The sequence below is a fragment of the Protopterus annectens genome, chromosome 8.part0 (assembly GCF_019279795.1).
Source record: "Protopterus annectens isolate FY-2018-M chromosome 8.part0, PAN1.0, whole genome shotgun sequence".
Taxonomy (NCBI): domain Eukaryota; kingdom Metazoa; phylum Chordata; order Ceratodontiformes; family Protopteridae; genus Protopterus; species Protopterus annectens.
The window spans coordinates 1,339,247,492-1,339,265,968 of record NC_056741.1 but is presented as its reverse complement, the minus strand read 5'-3'; the positions used below and the strand labels follow the sequence as shown (position 1 = coordinate 1,339,265,968).

The following is an 18,477-nucleotide window of genomic DNA, read 5'->3' as shown; positions in this document are numbered from 1 at the left end:
ATGCGCTCTATAAGCACCTACATGAGTGCATGGATCGTGCTATCCCAAACAGAACCAAGACGCTATCCGCCAAAAAAAGGAAGCCAATCTGGTGGTCCCCTGCCATAAACAAACTGTACAACAGAAGGAAGAAACTGTTGCAAAAGAGAGAAAATCCCATGAGTGGAGGAGCTCCCTGGTCAGCCTCAGTAAGAAGCTGAGATCCCTTATAAGATCCTCCAAAGCTAGCTACAAAAATAAAATTGCCACTAATTCCAAGGACAACCACAAAGCATTCTATAGCTATGTCAAGAATCTCAATGGCAACACCCAGATCTGCTCTGAGTTACAGCACAAAGGCATGAAAATTACAGAACCAACTGATATTGCCAACATCCTGGCAGATAGGTTCAGTGCTAACTTTACCCCCCCTCACCCCCTAAAGAGCCCATATCTATACAGGAAGAACGCAGAGTGCCTGTAATCACAACTACGCAGGTGAAAGCTGCACTCTCTAAAGCCAAAAACACAGCATCCATGAGACCGGATAACATCCCAGGCTGCGTTTTACACAAACTTCAGAATGAACTGGCTCCCCACTTAAGCACCATGCTCAATAATAGCCTTGCATCAGGCTTTGTGCCCACTGAATGGCGCACAGCAACAGTTATCCCACTCCACAAAGGGGGAGCCACCACTGATCCCGGGAACTATAGACCTACTAGCCTGACGAGCCTGGTTAGCAAAGCCATGGAACGTATCATCATGGAACTCATAAACAAAGACATTGGTAACCTCCAAACTCTGGATCCCACCCAGTTTGGGTTTGTGAAAGGCAGATCATGCCTCCTGAACCTGATCGACTTCTTTGAGGCAGTCACCAAAGCCGTAGATGAGGGTAAAGTGGTTCACACAGCCTATCTTGACCTTACCAAGGCTTTCGACACCATCCCCCATTCTGGAATTATAGCTAAACTCAATAAACTAGGCATAAATCCCTATGTCACAAGATGGGTTGCGAACTGGCTCACTGACAGAACCCACACTGTAAAAGTTGCAGACTCCAAATCTGACCTCAAACCAGTGGCAAGTGGTGTATCACAGGGTTCCGTCCTGGGACCGCTCCTGTTTGGTATCTACTTCTCTGAAGTACAGGCTAACCCAGAAGGCCTCTGGCTAATGAAGTTCGCAGTTGACTGCAAACTAGGAGCCATAGTCACGTCCCCAAATGATGTGAACATCCTACAGAAGGGCCTCTCTGAGACAGATGCCTGGTGTCAGAGCCATGGCCTCAAGCTCAATGCCAAAAAGTGCAGTGTCATCCCCTTTGGTAAAAACTCTGTACCTATGAACTACCACATAGGCAGCAATCTACTCAACACTGAATGCGTGATAAGAGACCTTGGGACCCAGGTGGATAATAGTCTCTCCTTTGATAGTCACATCACCACAGTAGTCAGGAAGTCCTTCTACGTGGCACACCTCATCATAAAAGGGTTCTCGTCCAGAAAAAAAGAGGTCATCGTTACCCTCTACTCATCACTCATTAGACCCATTATAGAGTACAACGCCTCTTTTGGAATGTACCTCACAAGACATCTGCAGCAGCTGGAAAGACCACAAAAGTACCTCACAAAGAGGATTACTGGACTCAAACAAATGCCCTACACTGACCGCCTCAAAAAACTCCAGCTTTACTCCGTAGCATATCGCCTACTCAGAGGTGATCTCTGCCTAACATATAAAGCTATGTCAAACCCAGAGCTGTTGGACATGCTACACCTAAAGAAATCCCAAACCCTCCGAGCTACACGCTCTAGGGACCTAAACCTTGTCACCACAGTAAACAGGACATGCTGGAGGGATAAGATTCCTATCCCAGAGACTTCCCATACTCTGGAACAGGCTACCCATCTATGTCAAGCAAAGTTCTTCATTAGCACTCTTCAAGAAAAATCTTGATGAGTGGATGGGAAATAGGAAATACACCCCGGGGATCACTTCTGTGTCTCTGCTCGTCAGTGGCACAGGAAAGTAACTTTCTTGGGTGGCGTAAGCCAGGGAACCTTGTTGGCTAGGCTTGCATAGGCCCTTGGGCCGATAGCCTAGTACCTACCTATGAACCTATGAACCTGTGATTCTGATTCTGAAAATAAGACAAAATAATGGGATAAAGAATTAAACATAATAAAGCAATATTTAAACATTGTTAGAGTAACAGTACAAATAGCAGACTATAAGATACTCTGTTTATTTAGGCATAGTTTGAGCTCTAAATAAAAAAATGCCAATAAATAGTAAATTGTAAAGTACAATTGCTCTACAAAAGTCAGGTTGCATTATTATTATGAATTTCTTAAGTAGTTGTATAAACTAACACTAGCACAAAAGTAAAAAAAAAAAAGATTTATTTAATTAAATGTTTTCAATTGTCAGGGAATAATAAAAACTAACACATGCAGCTGGTATGTTACTAGTATTTAAAATTACTGTAAACATTTCAACAACATTGAAGATAGTTCAAATAAAACAATCTTAGTCTCCTTCATAAGTAAAAATATAAAATTCTGTCATTTAAAATATCACTGATATTGTAAAACTAATCAGTAATATGTAAGTAAGTGTTCAAATTTAAAAAAGAAAGTTGAAAGACAGTAAAGCACCAGGAATAGATTGGATTATTGCTGACATACATAAAATATTTCTTCATAAAAGTATACATAAGAGGAAAAAAATGAATGTAATATTCCTCCCTCATGTAAATACAGATTAATAAGTTTGGTTTTAAAACAAGATAAACACAAAATTTTACAGACTATAAAATAGTGATGGCAATCTTAATTAATACCTTGAATTCAGTACTACCGTTTCTAATAAACAAAGGACAACAGTTTTTTAATTACAAGTCAAATAAAAGAAAATTTTAAAAGAAGAATACATTTAAACTGACTATGCAACAGCTAATAAAGTCAATTCAATACTTTCAACATATGTTGAAATACGAATTTTTGTCTTACAGCTAATAAATATTTAAAAAGGAACAAAACAATGATGTACCTTTTACCCCTTCTGATTTTACAAGCTATACAGTCATTTGCATATTGTACATAAGACAATAAGAAAATTGAAGGATTTAAAATAAATACTTAATATCTTTAATGATAAGTTATTAACAGTAACTAACATTAAATATTCTGTAGTTAAACTAGATGTAATAAAAATTCTAAAGAAATGTCTAAATTTTAAGTTAATATAATAAATAATAAATCATAAGTTAGAGCAATCATCAACAGAGAAATATAAATACACTTGGAATGGTAAAATCTTAAATAGTTAGGCACTATTTTTTCATAAAATTTGGATTACACATTATTTACTAACTGTAATAGCATTATCAAAATCACTAAATTTACCTTAAATTGGAATAAATCATTATTCATATTTGAGGATAGAATGAATTTAATTAAAATTATATTGTTGTCAAAAATGTTATGTTATTGAAAGCACCTTTGGAATTCAAAACCACAGTGGCTGCAGTCGTGGCCAGTCTGCTGTTGTTTACTAAGTCTGTGCGTTGAAACCCAGAGCACATTAATAATTAACAGCAGGGAAATTAGTGTAAGAAAGTGAGCTTATTAAGTATTCTGCCTGCAGTAACAGCAAAGTCAATAGTAACAGGATGTGTTACTGAGGTATGGCCACAGGAAAAGGCAAGGAAAAGTAGTGAATATCAGTCATGCACTTTCCTCCAAGCAGTGCTGTGTGATACTGTTTGCAAAGTATTGCCAAGAATGAGAAGTCATATGGAAGCCTTAAATGGCCATTATACAGGTGTTTTCAGCTGTAGTTTGAGCAAATAAAAGTTTAGAAAGAGGAATATAGGAAATTTGTTGAAAAGGGGTAAGCAAGCAGGGGGTAGAACTCAAGGTAAAATGTTAAGGAATGACCAGGATGAAGGTCGGAAAGATGGAGAAATATATTTTTGTGGGTCAGGTACCAAAAATATATATATATATATATATATATATATATATATATATATATATATATATATGTGCAGGGAGAGAGAGAGAGAAAGAATGCATACCTCTCACCCACCACTTTCAGAGTTATTGGTAAATCAAAAAAGAATTATGATATAGATCACAGATTAGGAACACAGTTTAACTGCTGGTCATGTTAACTTTTATCAGGGATGGAAGTGGCGTATCAAATTAAAAGTATCCCTGCAAATGCTGTACAACTGAGAGATATGATGACAATATAAACTGGGGAGGAAGTAAGGGAAGTAAGAGGGAGGTAAGAAGGTTAGGGTAGGTAGCACGGGCATACAAACAAACATAGATGACAGACAAGACTAAAAGATGAGGTGTTGACAAAATGAGGGAAAAAAAGTACAATGGAGATAGAGTCATCAGGCAAACAGAGGGCAGACAATGGTATTTATTGGGATTGGATAACAAAGCATAAAGACCATGTACAAACAATGTCCAAACAACAGCTGGCTCAGGCAGATCCGTGGTAAAACTGTAATTTATTGAATTTTGACAAACACAAAATAAAAAAGATAAGTGCTTTCAGTTACTTTTTTATGAACTTCATCAGATCAGGGATTGGATAACAAACAGGGGTGGGCACGGACACAAAAGAGGGGGTAACACCAGAATGTGGGATAGGATGGGAATGAGCAGCTGCCATTTCTGTGAGCTGCATCCCACAGGGGCCTTACTTGTTACCCTGGGCTCCCTCATCACTAAGCTTTGTCTGAGATGGACCAGCTAGTGTGGAGTAGGGATACTACTCAATGACCTACAGAAAGAGATTCTCAAGATGGTGGATCTAGCCAGCAGTCAGTCAACTCAGCCAAGATATTTTGCAGTTGCTGATGTGTGATAAATGTGTCACTTACCAGGAGGGACAGCAGCCCCAACATCCAGGGCAAGGCTGTCTGGTGTATTTCCTCCAACTGATGTTTGAAGTGCTGAGGTGACTGTGTCAGCCTGGCCTGTACATTTTGTGGGTGGTAGTGCCACATGTGGGATGCAGATTTTGTGGGTGTTAGTGCCATGTGGGGAGCTGCCAGGCCTTATAGGAGTGATGGGTGCAAGTCTAGATGCTGCTGCATAGAATTGTAAAATAAACGCATTAAACAAAAATAAAAGAAATGCGTGTAATACAAAGGATAGTGAGAGGCCGGTCAGAAAGAAGTACAGATACAATGATGCAGCTCATGCATAGTTTTTCTCTGATAACCTTATTTATAGGTACTATACTTGATAGATTAACAAATACTCAGACAGAATGTCCGATGATAGTATAATATACATTCAAAGGGGGTAATTAAACCCACAGGCATCAGCCATGCAGTGTGGAAGGCAGTGCCTTAATGTATTGTTGTACTTCTACAACCCTACTGAAGGCTGCAGTCATACACACAGTAATAGCATCATGCAGCCATGCAGCTGCTGTTGAACAATGGACATTAGCACAGACCTAGCAGTACAGGATCAAATGTATTATGTCAGACTACTGCTGTAAGCTGTGAATGCACGTCATGCAAAGAAATCGGAGGAACAGGCTGGTGGAGGAAAAACATTCAGAGACAATGAAATAAATGCAGCTCATACAGATGCTTTCCCTATAATTTTGTAGGTACTTTACTTGAAACTACAACAAACAACCAGCCCAAATTAGACTGATGGCATAATACACAATTGAAGCAGAAATTAAATCCACACCTATCAACATATGCTATCTGAAAGACAGTGCCTTAACATGTTAAGCTGCATTTACAAAATCAAATAAAGCCTGCATGCATGCAAAGAGATATAACATAAAACAGTCACAGTGTTACCTTTGAAATATGGAACATACATGAAAACTGGAAGTTCTGAACAAGCCCTATATTCTGGAAGACTACAGCTATAGAGGGTCTACAGATTCAAAAGTCTTACTGTAACATGGTGTTCTTCTGGTTCACAGCAGAGAACATTTATACCTGAACTGTACTCTATGAAGCAGGTATACTCACTTGCAACCTTGCAAGATGATTCATCCTTGTCCTCTGCAGCTACGTTTTCACTGCTGCAGTTTCTGGAACTATGGAGAGTAAAACAGAAGTGTGTAAGATATGTGGGTGGACACCCAGGCAGTTTGCATGTCTAGGTAAGAGAATGGTTACTTACAGCATATTGGTGGGGCTTCAACTTTTACCTCAACCTCCCACCAGCCAAAGATGTATGGATGACATAGTCACATCATTGTAATAGTGGAGACCTTGTTCATCTGTATGCCCGTTGAACAAGGGTATGCGCCCTTTAGATTATTATTGTAGTTTCTATGTAAGACAGCTATTTTGCGACTTCTAGACCATGTTACATAGAGACAGTAAGATATTAAAAAGTAAACTTTACATTATAACGCAACTACCCTTTAAAAGGCAGATCAAGAAAAGACAGACAAAAAAAACACTAAGAGAGAGAAGTCTGAAATGTAACACTTGAGGCTAATTAATTGAGAGGAATTTTTTTTTTTTTTTAAGATGAGCAGTGAATAAGACACAGAAATATAAAAGAAAAAAATTAATGCTATTGGGGCAGAAGGAAAACACCCACTAGTATTGTATGGCTCCTAGAGCTATTATTAATTCTTGTAGGCTCAAAGAGGTGCCTCACAGTAAAGCTGAAAGGGTTAAGTCTATGAGTTAGTAAAGGTTTTCCATTAGGGCAACACAGTATTGTTGCTTCATAGTACTTGGACCTCTGGTTCAGTCTGTGGCTGTGGTACCATCTGTACAGAATCTGTGTGTCATCACTGTGTCCACAGGTGTTTTCAAGGTGGTCTACAGATTCCTTCCACAACCCAGGTACATGCCAGTAGCTGAAAAGACAATCTTCCAAACTGCTGCTAGATGTCAGTGTGGTGTGAATGTTCATATGCATACCTCTCAACTATCCAGATTGTTGCCTTATATTTTTGGTCTATTCCTCATAAAATTTGTGGTTTTCTGGCAAATCACTGGGATAATCTGAGAATTTAAGTTACTAAATAATGACATACATTTGAGTTTCAGACTTCAAATTCTTCAGAAAATAGATGTTAACACAAACCCTGTTACTTCAGCAACTTTTTAAGTTTATAAGAGCAATATTTAAAATCTGCCCCTATTTTTGGGCTTTTGCCCCCTCTCCTTTTGTCAGGCTATGTTCATATTTCTTGCACTAAGAGGTTGAGAGGTACATTCATATGTCCAATGGTGGACTGGCATCCTGTCCAGAAATGGAGTCGCACTTTACTCATATTACCTTCTTAGGAAGGTTATGACTCCCCACAAACCTGAATTGGGCATTGAAGAAGGATGGACAGATGGACGGATGGATAGGTAAATGGATGGATTCAGAGATTAGTTCTGAGTGATTTGGACTGGGGGATAAACTGTAACTGGCTGTTCTAATAAAATAATTGATGCTGAAGTCAACAAGACTGATACTTTGTCAATATGTAAAACCAGAACAAACATAACTATTTGTAAAAAGCACAATATCAAGCTCTATGGAGTATCTTAAGGCATGTTCAGCTTACAGGGATGACAATACAGGTAAAAATGGAAGAAATACACAATGATGAAGCAAAAAGAGGAGTGCACTGTTTCACAGACAGTTTACTAAAAAGATGAAATGCATGACAGATGAGATATCTATTACTGGTTAATACAGAGATAAAATTAGAAATAAATATAATAATGAGCTGATGTTTTCATTTGAAAATCTATGCAGTGAATTAAACCATGTGTTCCTTGACAGTTTCATTGTCAAGCAGTCCTGATAGATAATGTATCCTTTTTATTGGTGTTTTTTGGATGTTCATAAATATGTGGAAGATTTTTGATCATCTTCATTACATCTAATTTTCACTTTTGTATGGATTGGTCTGTTTCAGTTTTATTGTCTACTCCAGAATTATGGCGTGAACCAAACATCTCAGAAGTTGTGCGAGGCCACAATATTACTCTGCTTTGCAAGTCTGACAACAAACTGGATCAAGTCAAGTACACATTTTACAGGAAAACTGCTACACTTGTCACACGTAATGTGTCCAGGAATGTATCTGCTAGATTTATCTTAACAATAAATGATAACGCTGATTTGGAGGGGTACAAATGCAAAGCAGAAAATGGAAATGAAAGTTTTCCTTTGAGCCCCAAATATAGCAAAGGACTCAATTTTACATTAATAGGTATGTAGCATGTTTAAAAAATGAATGTCTTGTGCTTTGCATTTGATATATCTTCTTCTTCTTTCAGCTTTTCCCAGTTAGGGGTCACCACAGCAGAACAATGGTCTGCAGAACAATTGGCAGTGGAGTTTTACGGTGTTGAGTTGCCAGCCCAGTGCCCAACCTTTTACAGAAGGCACACACATGTACACACTCACACCTAGGGCCAATTTATAGTGTCCAGTCCACCTACAGCATGTCTTTGGGATGTGGGAGAAAACCAGAGTACCTGGACGAAACCCACGCAACTGCAGGAAGGACATGCAGACTCTGCAAAGAAGGCACCCTAGCCAAGAACTGAACCAGAAAACCTCTTGCTGTGAGGTGACAATGCTAACCACTGCACCACCGTGGCCGCCCTTTGTTTTGATATATCAAATATGAAAAATGTACAGTGGTAAATCACCATTATTCATCCAGTATAATAAACCAAATGTTTAGTTGTGCATAATCATATGATGATTTATTTCTTTATAAAACCAGTACATTTCAGAACTGTTTGAAATTCTTCAATTTTATTATGCAATATCTCAATTACAATTGTAAATAATATGATTAAAACATAAAAGCAAACACAGGAATGGCATAAAATGTTCAGTGATTATTGAGGAATGAGAATGAATATGAGCATTTATTTATAGTCATCACCGTTCCTATTGCAATGCTTCCTATTTTAAAAATTTGACAAGAACTTGGTCATTTTCTTACTTCAAATCATAAAGGATTTTTGCCATCCAACTTTCTGCCAGAAGAATATTCCACAAATGTGTGTTTCTTTTAGTAAATTAAAATGTCTTTATATCTCTTCTGTATCTTTAGTCTCTCTCTTTGAGCATGCATTTCTTATATCATATTGTGTATTCAATACCTGAGAGAGAGAGAGAGAGAGAGAGAGAGAAAATTAACATCTTAATTTAGTTACATGTCTCTACTAAGAATGTACAGTCCTATAACGTGGCCTTTCACTGACTCCACATCAAGGTACTACACCATCAGCATGTAAATGAATCATACAGGACCTTTTTTGATAAGCATTTCAATTACATTATGTTTCATCATCAACAAAGTTACTTTTCTTTGTGCAGGGTCTTCAGAGCTAAATACTTACAATGCTAGGTGAACATTAACAGAATTTCACATTTGTTTACTGTTTTAACTGTATTTTTTCATTGCTAGATAGTGTTTCATTACTTTCATTGTATTTTTACTGAATTACTTAACTATAAACTGCTTTCTTTGTAAACTGCTTTTTCATAGGCCGTGGTGGTGCAGCGGTTAGTGTTGTCGCCTCACAGCAAGAGGTTCTCTGTTTCGATTCTCGGCTGGAGCACCTTCTGTGCGGAGTCTGCATGTTCTCCCCACAGTTGAGTGAATGTAAAGACATGTAGGTAGCTGCGAGCATGTGTGAGTGTGCCTTCTTTGAAGGTTGGGTGCCAGGCTGGCAACTCAACACCATAAATATTCACTGCTAATCATTAGCAAACTTGAGTTCCGCTGTGACGACCCCTAACCGGGAAAAGCCAAAAGACAGTAAACTGCTTTTTCATACTGAGAGTGATATTTTCTGTTTGTGAGTAGCTAGTAGCTGTAGTATAGTTCCACACCCTCCCTCTCTGTTTGTGTCTTGTTCTTATACTTGGTGGCTTTGCAGTTGCCCGCCCCTACTGTAAATATGATCTGGGACACTCCTCCCAGTCTAGTGTCATTAGCTCATTCTACCTAATACAGAGAGAACATTTGAGAAGGCCAACACACTTAGTTTCTTAAGCTTGAATTATATTCTGTCCCTCCTTTCTCCCTTTCCACCTTATAAAAAAAACACTTTGCTAGAATCTCAAACAATCTGGAAATATAGAGCTGATAAGTATATTTCTTGGCACTTTTTAACTGTTCAGAGTTGTGTACTGTCTTAATTTTTGCTTGACTGAATTATTTATATATTTGCTGGCATTATCTTCTGATACTCTAAGTGCCTCCATTTTGATTTTTTTCCTAATTTACTGCTTTCTGCACGTTTTAGTCATTTTTTTCTAATTTAATTGCATTTATTTAAACTATATTTGATTTACTATTGCTACACACTAAAGTGTGCTAACTTGCACTGCATTTGAATTGTTTTACTGCTCTTTTAGCTGCTTTTTTGTAAAAAAAAAGTTATAAGCTTGTTTCCCACCTTTTCTGTAACTAGTCTAGTCCAGATACAGATTTGCTGTATCCAGGACTGTTTGTAAGCTTCTGAGCCCCCCAAGCGTTTCTGTATTGGAGGAAAGCCTTCTAGCTTATCAGTGGGAGTGGTAAGCACTAGGTAGCCTATCTACCACAAGAGGAGTGGTTTCTGGCCCAGAAATTGTAGTTTATTGAATGTTTGGGCAGTTTTTCCATCCCTTTCAACTTTCTGGTTTAAAAGCCTGAGTTTGCATGGGTTTATGCTTGTTTAAGCTCCGCTCCATGGTGCCGAGTTGAGGTAAACTATTACTGGTGGCAGAAAATCTGTCCTTCAGTTTTTCCCTTATAGCTTGCTAGTTCTGTCTCTCTTGTACTTCAAATAGCCTAATCGCTTTGCACTTCAACAAGTTTTTGCAGCAGTTATAGCACACCTAAAAGCTATCAGCACTAGTTGTTCTTCATGGAAACAGCTCCAGTACTTAGTAGCTATGACCATCCTCCTGGCATGATTAAAGGGCAGTTCCATGTACTTTCTCCTATTAACCTGGTCTACTTGGGCATTCTGAGGCAGTGTAGCAACTGTCTCATGTACACAGACAACCCTCTCCTCTTACCTCCCCACACTCAGACTTGTAAGAGATGCACTTATATCTCCAAATTGGAAGCTATCCACTCTCCAGCTAAGATGGACTAGCTGGTCAAGAGGAGAAGGTCAACACCTGCATCACACCATATGGAACACATAGCCCTCAGAACACCCACTATCACAGCTCTCACATAAAAACACAAACCACACACCCACCTTCACGGAGGCACTCAATAGAAATTTACCCAAACAGCAGAGACCTCCAAGATAGAGACGCACTCGACCACCACAACACAGCACAAACCACCGTACACATAGCTCACCTCCACAATGTGCCCCTCAACCTAAGCCCCTAAGGCTAAACACCTTGCATAATACACTAATCTTAGGTGACTCAATAATGAGGCACACAGATGTCCCACTCACTAGGTTGAATAAGGAGAAGGTAACATTCAGTTGTCTATCAGGTGCCAGAATCCGACACATAACACATACACTCAGGTCACTCCACAACAAGTACCATTATGACTCGTCATTATCCATGTGGGTGTGAATGTCCTGAGATGCACCTCCCTGGACTACATGAAAAGAGACATGGTGGAGCTCTCAGATTATGTGGCCCAGGCAGGTATGTCACTAGCCCTGAGGCAGTATCTTACCATCACCCAGAATGATACCGCAGTACAAACAAAAAATGATTGACTGCAACAATTGGCTAAGTTTCTTATGTCATTCTAAGGGGATCCAGTATCTGTCTGCTTGGGATGACATGATTGACAGACCTCAATGCTTTGCCAGAGATGGCCTGCATCTGTCACCCCTGGATTTCCGGGTACTGGCTAAGGCTCATGCCTCCCCTATAGTGCCTTTTTAGACGGTGTTCCAAAGACCAAATTACCACTGTAACAGCTATAAATAAATGCAGTCTGAGGGTCATGCTGCTCTATGCTAGAAGTCTAAATCTCAAGATGCACTCACTCGAAGCACTCCACAAAATGTAGAACATCGACATTTGGCTGTAACAGAGACCTGGTTTAAAGTGGCAGAAAGTACCCCTGTGCTATCAGGCTATAACTCATTCCACACCTTTCAGCCCCAAAACATGTACTGAAGCTCCAAAGGCAGTAGTGTTTCCATATTCATAAAGGATATGCACGCCTCCAGACTAGTAGCCCAGCATAATGCATCTGACATACTTCAGGTACAACTAACATTGGGTAAGACTGCGATCAAGGTCATACCCTGCTATAGGTCCCCAACCATGTCCATAGTCTCTCACTCCACATTCCTAAGCACCCTAGAATCTATCAAGGTCCAGCTCAACACTCTCATACTAGGAGATTTCAACTAATTCTCCATCAACTGGGAAAAGTAATCAAGCACCAATGCACTGGCCCAATGCTTCCTGGAATTCATCAATTCCAATGCCCTAGACCAGCTCATTCTTCCACCCACTAGAGGAAACAACATCCTTGACCTGGTTTTTACTAACATGGGCAACCATTGCTCTACATCAATAGTCAATTCCTCCCTGGTTAGATATGACCACAAACTAATCACCATGGAAATCCACATCTCACCCACACCCCCCGCAAAGGTATCCACCATGAAAAACTTCTCCAAACCTGACTTTGGACTCCTAAAAACAGAAGTGGCTAACTTCATGGCACCCATGCCAATGGAAAATAGATGCATGACCGCTGAATCATACACCAATGCACTTTACAAACACGTACATAAATGCATTGAACTAGCCATACCCAACAGAACCAAGACGCTCTCCTCCAAAAAAAGCAAGCCAGTCTGGTGGTCCCCTGCCATTAATAAACTCTACAATAGAAGGAAGAAACTGTTGCAGAAAAAGGTGAAGTCCCAAGACTGGAAAAATTCCCTTATTAGCCTCAACAAAAAGTTGAGATTCCTCATCAAAATCTCCAAAGCCAGCTATGAAGGCAGAATTGTGGCAGACACTAAAAACAACCACAAAGCCTTCTTTAGATAGATCAAGAATCTCCATGGCAATACCCAGATTTGCTCTGAGTTACTGCACAATGGTACTCCTATACTGAGCCAGCAGATATTGCCAACATGCTGGCAGACAGATTCAGTGCCAACTTTAACCCCCCCAAAGGACCAATCTCAATACTGGAAGAATGCCAGGCACCCTGAATTACTGCAGCACAGGTTAAAGCTGCATTGTCTAAGGCCAAGAATACAGCTTCCATGGGACTCGGCAATATCCCTGGCTGTGTTCTACATGAATTACAAAGTGAACTGGCACCACATCTGTGTGCTCTGTTCACTCACAGATTCACCTCAGGCTTTGTCCCTACTGAATGGCACACTGCTACAGTCATCCCTCTCCATAAAGGAGGAGCGACTACAGACCCTGGAAATTAATGTCCCATTAGCCTGATGAGTCTGATATGTAAGGCTATGGAGCACATCATCATGGACCTAATTAACAAGGTTATAGGGAATCCAAACTCTAGATCCCATGCAATTTAGTTTTGTGAAAGGTAGATCATGCCTGCTCAACTGGTTGACTTCTTTGAGTCAGTCACCAGAGTGGTAGATGAAGGTAAGGCAGTTCATACAGCCTACCTTGATCTGGCCAAGGCCTTTGATACCATTCCTCACTCAGGAATTATTGATAAACTCACCAAACTAGGCATCAACCCCTGTATTGTTAGGTGGGTTGCAAATTGGCTCACAGATAGAACACACAGTGTGAAAGTAGCAGACTCCAAGTCAGACTGCTGACCAGTCACGAGTGGAGTCCCACAGAGATCAGTCTTGGGTATTCTCCTGTGTGGCATCTACTTCTCAGAAATCCGGGCCAACACGGAGGGACTCTGGCTGACCAAATTCACAGATGACTTCAACCTGGGAGTCATTATTATTAACTCCCCAAGTGATGCAGACATCCTACAGAAAGGCCTCACTGAGATCAATGACTGGTGTTGAAACCATGGCCTTAAGCTTAATGCCAAAAAATGCATCACCATCTCCTTTGGGAAAAAAATCAGTTCCCACTAATTAACACATCCATGGGAGCCCACTGAATACTGAAGGTGTTATAAGAGATCTGGGGACACAGGTTGACAGCAAACTCTCCTTTGACCACCACCTTGCCACTGTGGTCAGAAAGTCCTTCTATGTGGCACATTTTATTACCAAGGGTTTTGCATCCAGGAAGAAAGAGGTCATAATTTCTCTCTACTCTTCCCTCATTAGACCAATCATAGATTATAATGCCCCATTTGGCATGTAACTCACTAGACACCTGCAACAGCTCGAGAGGCCACAAAAGTTCCTCATGAAGAGGATCCCTAGACCATAAACACATGTCCTACATGGACAGACTAAAAAAACTCCAGCTATTCTCTGTCTCATATCATCTACTAAGAGACGATCTCTGCTTGACTTACAAAGCCATGTCTGACCTAGCTCTGTTTGAAATGCTACATCTAAAGAAATCCCAAACCCTCCGCACCACACGATCCAGAGACCTCAACCTCATTACCACAATCAACAGAACATGCTGGAGGGACAGGTTCAAAACCCAGAGACTGCTCATGCTCTGGAACAGACTTCCCATACATGTCAAGCAGAGCTTGATAGAGGCACTGGGAACTAATGACGGGTGGCACAATGCCAGGGCATTTCCATGGGCTAGGCTTGTAAAGGCTCCAGGTCCATTAGCCTACTACACACCTATGAACCTATGAACCTATTTATTACAAAAATAGTTGTAATGCCTTTACTACTGCTACCAAAGTCCTACAAATCCTTCCACATACAGCATATTCATTTTCACCCAGAAGATTAATATAAAAGCCTGTGTTCTCCTCCAGTTTCATTGTTGCAACTTTTGTTAATTAATTAATTAATTTCATATTTTGATGAGATTCTCTAGGAAATCCTCAGACACTGGGAAAAACCTTTAGTTATAGAAAATATAATAGCAGAAAATATGGGTGCATTTATTACACATTTATTATGACAGATCAATCGCATATTTTACTTATTTGTTTTTGGTTTTGGTCTTTTGCTGTATGTGTTTGTATGTTTGTATATCTATAATCGAAAATCCAAAATGCCGAAGATGAAACGGCCGAGATGAGAATCACGAAAATGAAAATGCCAAACTGCGTAGGTATTCCCAGGGCAAGTAAACACTTGCCCAATGTGGGGAATCATGCCCTTTTCAAGCGTGTGTGATCCTGGAGTTGGCATGTATAATTGGGGGTGTGGGGGCACAGTGGTCCACTTAGGTAGGTTTTATATAGTGCGGTGTGTTTTACTGTATCTGAATTAGATCTATATATATATATATATATATATATATATGTATAGATAGATATATAGATATAGATCTATATATATATATATATATATATATATATATATATATAAATATATATATATATATATATATATATATATATATATATATAAAATCTATATATATATATATATATATATATATATATAAAATATATATATATATGTATATATATATATATATACATATATATGTATACAGATATAGATATGTATGTGTGTGTGTGTGTGTGTGTGTGTGTGTGTGTGTGTGTGTGTGTGTGTAAAATCTGTAGATATCTTTGTCATCAACTCCTTTTTTTCCTTTTGTAAATGGGGTCAGGGTGTCCCATCAACAGGAACCATCACCTAGAGCCAATGTTCACACCGCTGGGTGGCTAGCCCTGCAATGGCCATTTTTCCACACCACACACACATGCACACATGGCCAGTTTAGAGTATCCAATTGATATATGAATGAAATGTAGTTGAATAAAAGGGATATAAAATATGTTTCACATACCACAAAAAAAATAAGTTTTGCCATTGCCTGGCTCTGTGATGCAGAAGGAATTGCAACCAGGGCAACTATGTCTCATTTAATGGCCCTGACACTGGAGAATCCAGGCAGGGAGGAAAAGATGTGAAGGGATATTGTCTGCTCACCTGTACCAGAGCTGGAAATGGCTGTGCACACTCAGGGCATACTAGGTGATGGGAATTCCCTGGTGGATACCAAGCAAAACACTGCTAAGTGATTCAGGGTAAAGGGAAGGGATGCCCTTTATAGAAGTGAGGGCATGGGTTATGCTGTCAGCTCATTGTATGCCCCCTCCCTGGGCAGCAAAAACCTTGAGTTAACATTAATGGCTATCAAAATGATGACCCCTTCAAGCTGACCCTTGCCATGGTGGTGGGGAGCAAGCAGACTTGTTGTTAGGGAGGTAGTGATGATTGACAGACAGCAGGAATACAAAAAGAGAAAAGAAAGTTCTCCAACAAAATAACTGGCTATCAAAAACAACATGACATTTCACAAATTTAAAAGTGAATTAACAATACTGGGTTGTGTATGCAGCAGATATTAATATATTATTACACACCCAGGCTGCAAGGGACTTACTCAGTGGGTGCATCAGCCATATCTGGATGCATATTACCATCATTTATTTTGTGTGTGTGTGTTTATGTATGTGTCTGTGTGCGAGCGCACACATGTGCACATGTGCACGCATGTGCACACATGTGTGTTCATGTGTGTGCATGTGTGTGTGTGTGTGTGTGTGTGTGTGTGTGTGTGTGTGTGTGTGTGTGTGTGTGTGTGTGTGTGTGTGTGTGTGTGTGTGTGTGTGTGTATGTATTTGTTTAGATAGATAGACAGCAATACACACACAATAACCTTTTGTCGATGTGTGTTTTCATTGAAGGTAGTAAAGCCGGTCCAGCTGATTGAAAATCCGCTGTTTCAAAATATTGTTTTTTTTTTGTTTTTTTTTAGGTAGAGGTCATGATACAATGGAGATTGGGGAATATGCCCTTTCTCCACTGTAGTGCAATCTTGGAGATGGTATGTATAATTTGCAGGGTGTGTGAGGGTGCAGATCCCATATATATATATATATATATATATATATATATATATATATATATATATATATATATATATATATATATATATGATATAAGGGAATAAGGGATGCATGTTTCAAGTATATGCGCGCGTGTGTGTATGTGTGTGTGTGTGTGTGTGTGTGTGTGTGTGTGTGTGTGTGTGTGTGTGTGTGTGTGTGTGTGTGTGACACACATTTGAAGTATCAGAACTTTGAACTCCTATCATACTACTGAAACAGTTTGAATCACAGAGATTCAGGTACACTGTAGCTCCAATCACAAATATTTAATGGAAAACAAAATCTGTTTATTGCATGGGGTCTTTATCCACACACACAACATAACCGTGTACCAAGTAAACGTAGTTTTCGATCCTTAAGGGTAGTTCACACATTCCTTAAGAAAGAATAAAGCAACAAAAAGGGGAAACTAGTTGTACAGGAATGATTTCTCTTTATACCGGCATATGGTCAAAACTTCTTACTTAAGATCCATGTCAAAATTCACTTTTCATTCTTATTAAAAATAATAAATCAGGATTCAGTTTGGTATTGTTTGTTTAAACCTCTGTTTATTTAGCTAAACAAGAGATGGTGCTTTCAGCCTTGTCATAACTTCATCAGATCTTAGTTATGCTTAACAATAACAGGTAACATATACTTCTCTATTTTCCATATAAATAGCCATGCAAATTACAAGGAAGGCTTTACAGGCCACATTCAAAGACAGTGATTGGAACAGTGGTACATCTTTATTGTCTTTGGTGCTATTAACTCTTTATGTAAGAATATACAAAGTCATTGTGTATCATGCATCTAGTCCTGCATTTTTGTTACATTAATATAGTATATAATGAAACAGATGGCAGTGAGACTATACACTTAATGAAATGCTGTAATGGGAGTAGAGAAAGTGGTCATTATCAGAAATCAGAAAAGAAGTCTGCTGCTAAGTGCAGAGGTGTAATAAGGATTTAGCAACTGTATGTGAGTCTAGATAGTCTTTGAGAAAAAAGAGCCAAGAGAGCACAAAGCCCTCACGACAAGTATTAAGACAAGCTAAAAGAAAATGCAAGTATGAAAATGGGTGTTTATGAAGATTCCCAAGCACAGAAAACATAGAGGTGGGGAAAGGCCAGTCAGTCCAAACAAAAAAAAATCTGTGTGTGTGTGTGTGTGTGTGTGTGTGTGTGTGTGTGTGTGTGTGTGTGTGTGTGTGTGTGTTTGTGTCACGTGTTTGTGTATGCAGGCTAGGTAAGGGGATAGATTTAGTGTTGTGTGTGCTTGATGTTTGTGGTGTGTGTCAGGATATTATGTGTAGCGGTAAGGTTACAGAAAGTTTTTTTATAAGATAAAGTGTGAGAGTGAGGTTAGGTGCAGGGTTAGAGTTAGCACACATTAGTAAGGTGGCCAGGGAAGCCTTCATTGAATCCTTTCTATTATCTAACTATAATTAAGTTCCAGTTTTGTTTGTAGTTTCTATGCCAACTCCCTTCCCCAGGTTTTGGTTGTGTTATATGTGGTTATATTTAAGTG

The 18,477-nt window shown here is 39.3% G+C and overlaps 1 protein-coding gene across 1 annotated transcript in view; it reads left to right on the top strand.

The window, feature by feature from the left end:
- Positions 1–18,477, top strand: part of LOC122808479 (platelet endothelial cell adhesion molecule-like) — a 458,604-nt gene that overhangs the window by 365,606 nt on the left and 74,521 nt on the right. The window contains exon 6 of the mRNA XM_044079436.1: positions 7,918–8,214. Coding sequence (XP_043935371.1) covers positions 7,918–8,214 — 297 coding nt within the window. The remainder of the gene's footprint in view (positions 1–7,917; positions 8,215–18,477) is intronic.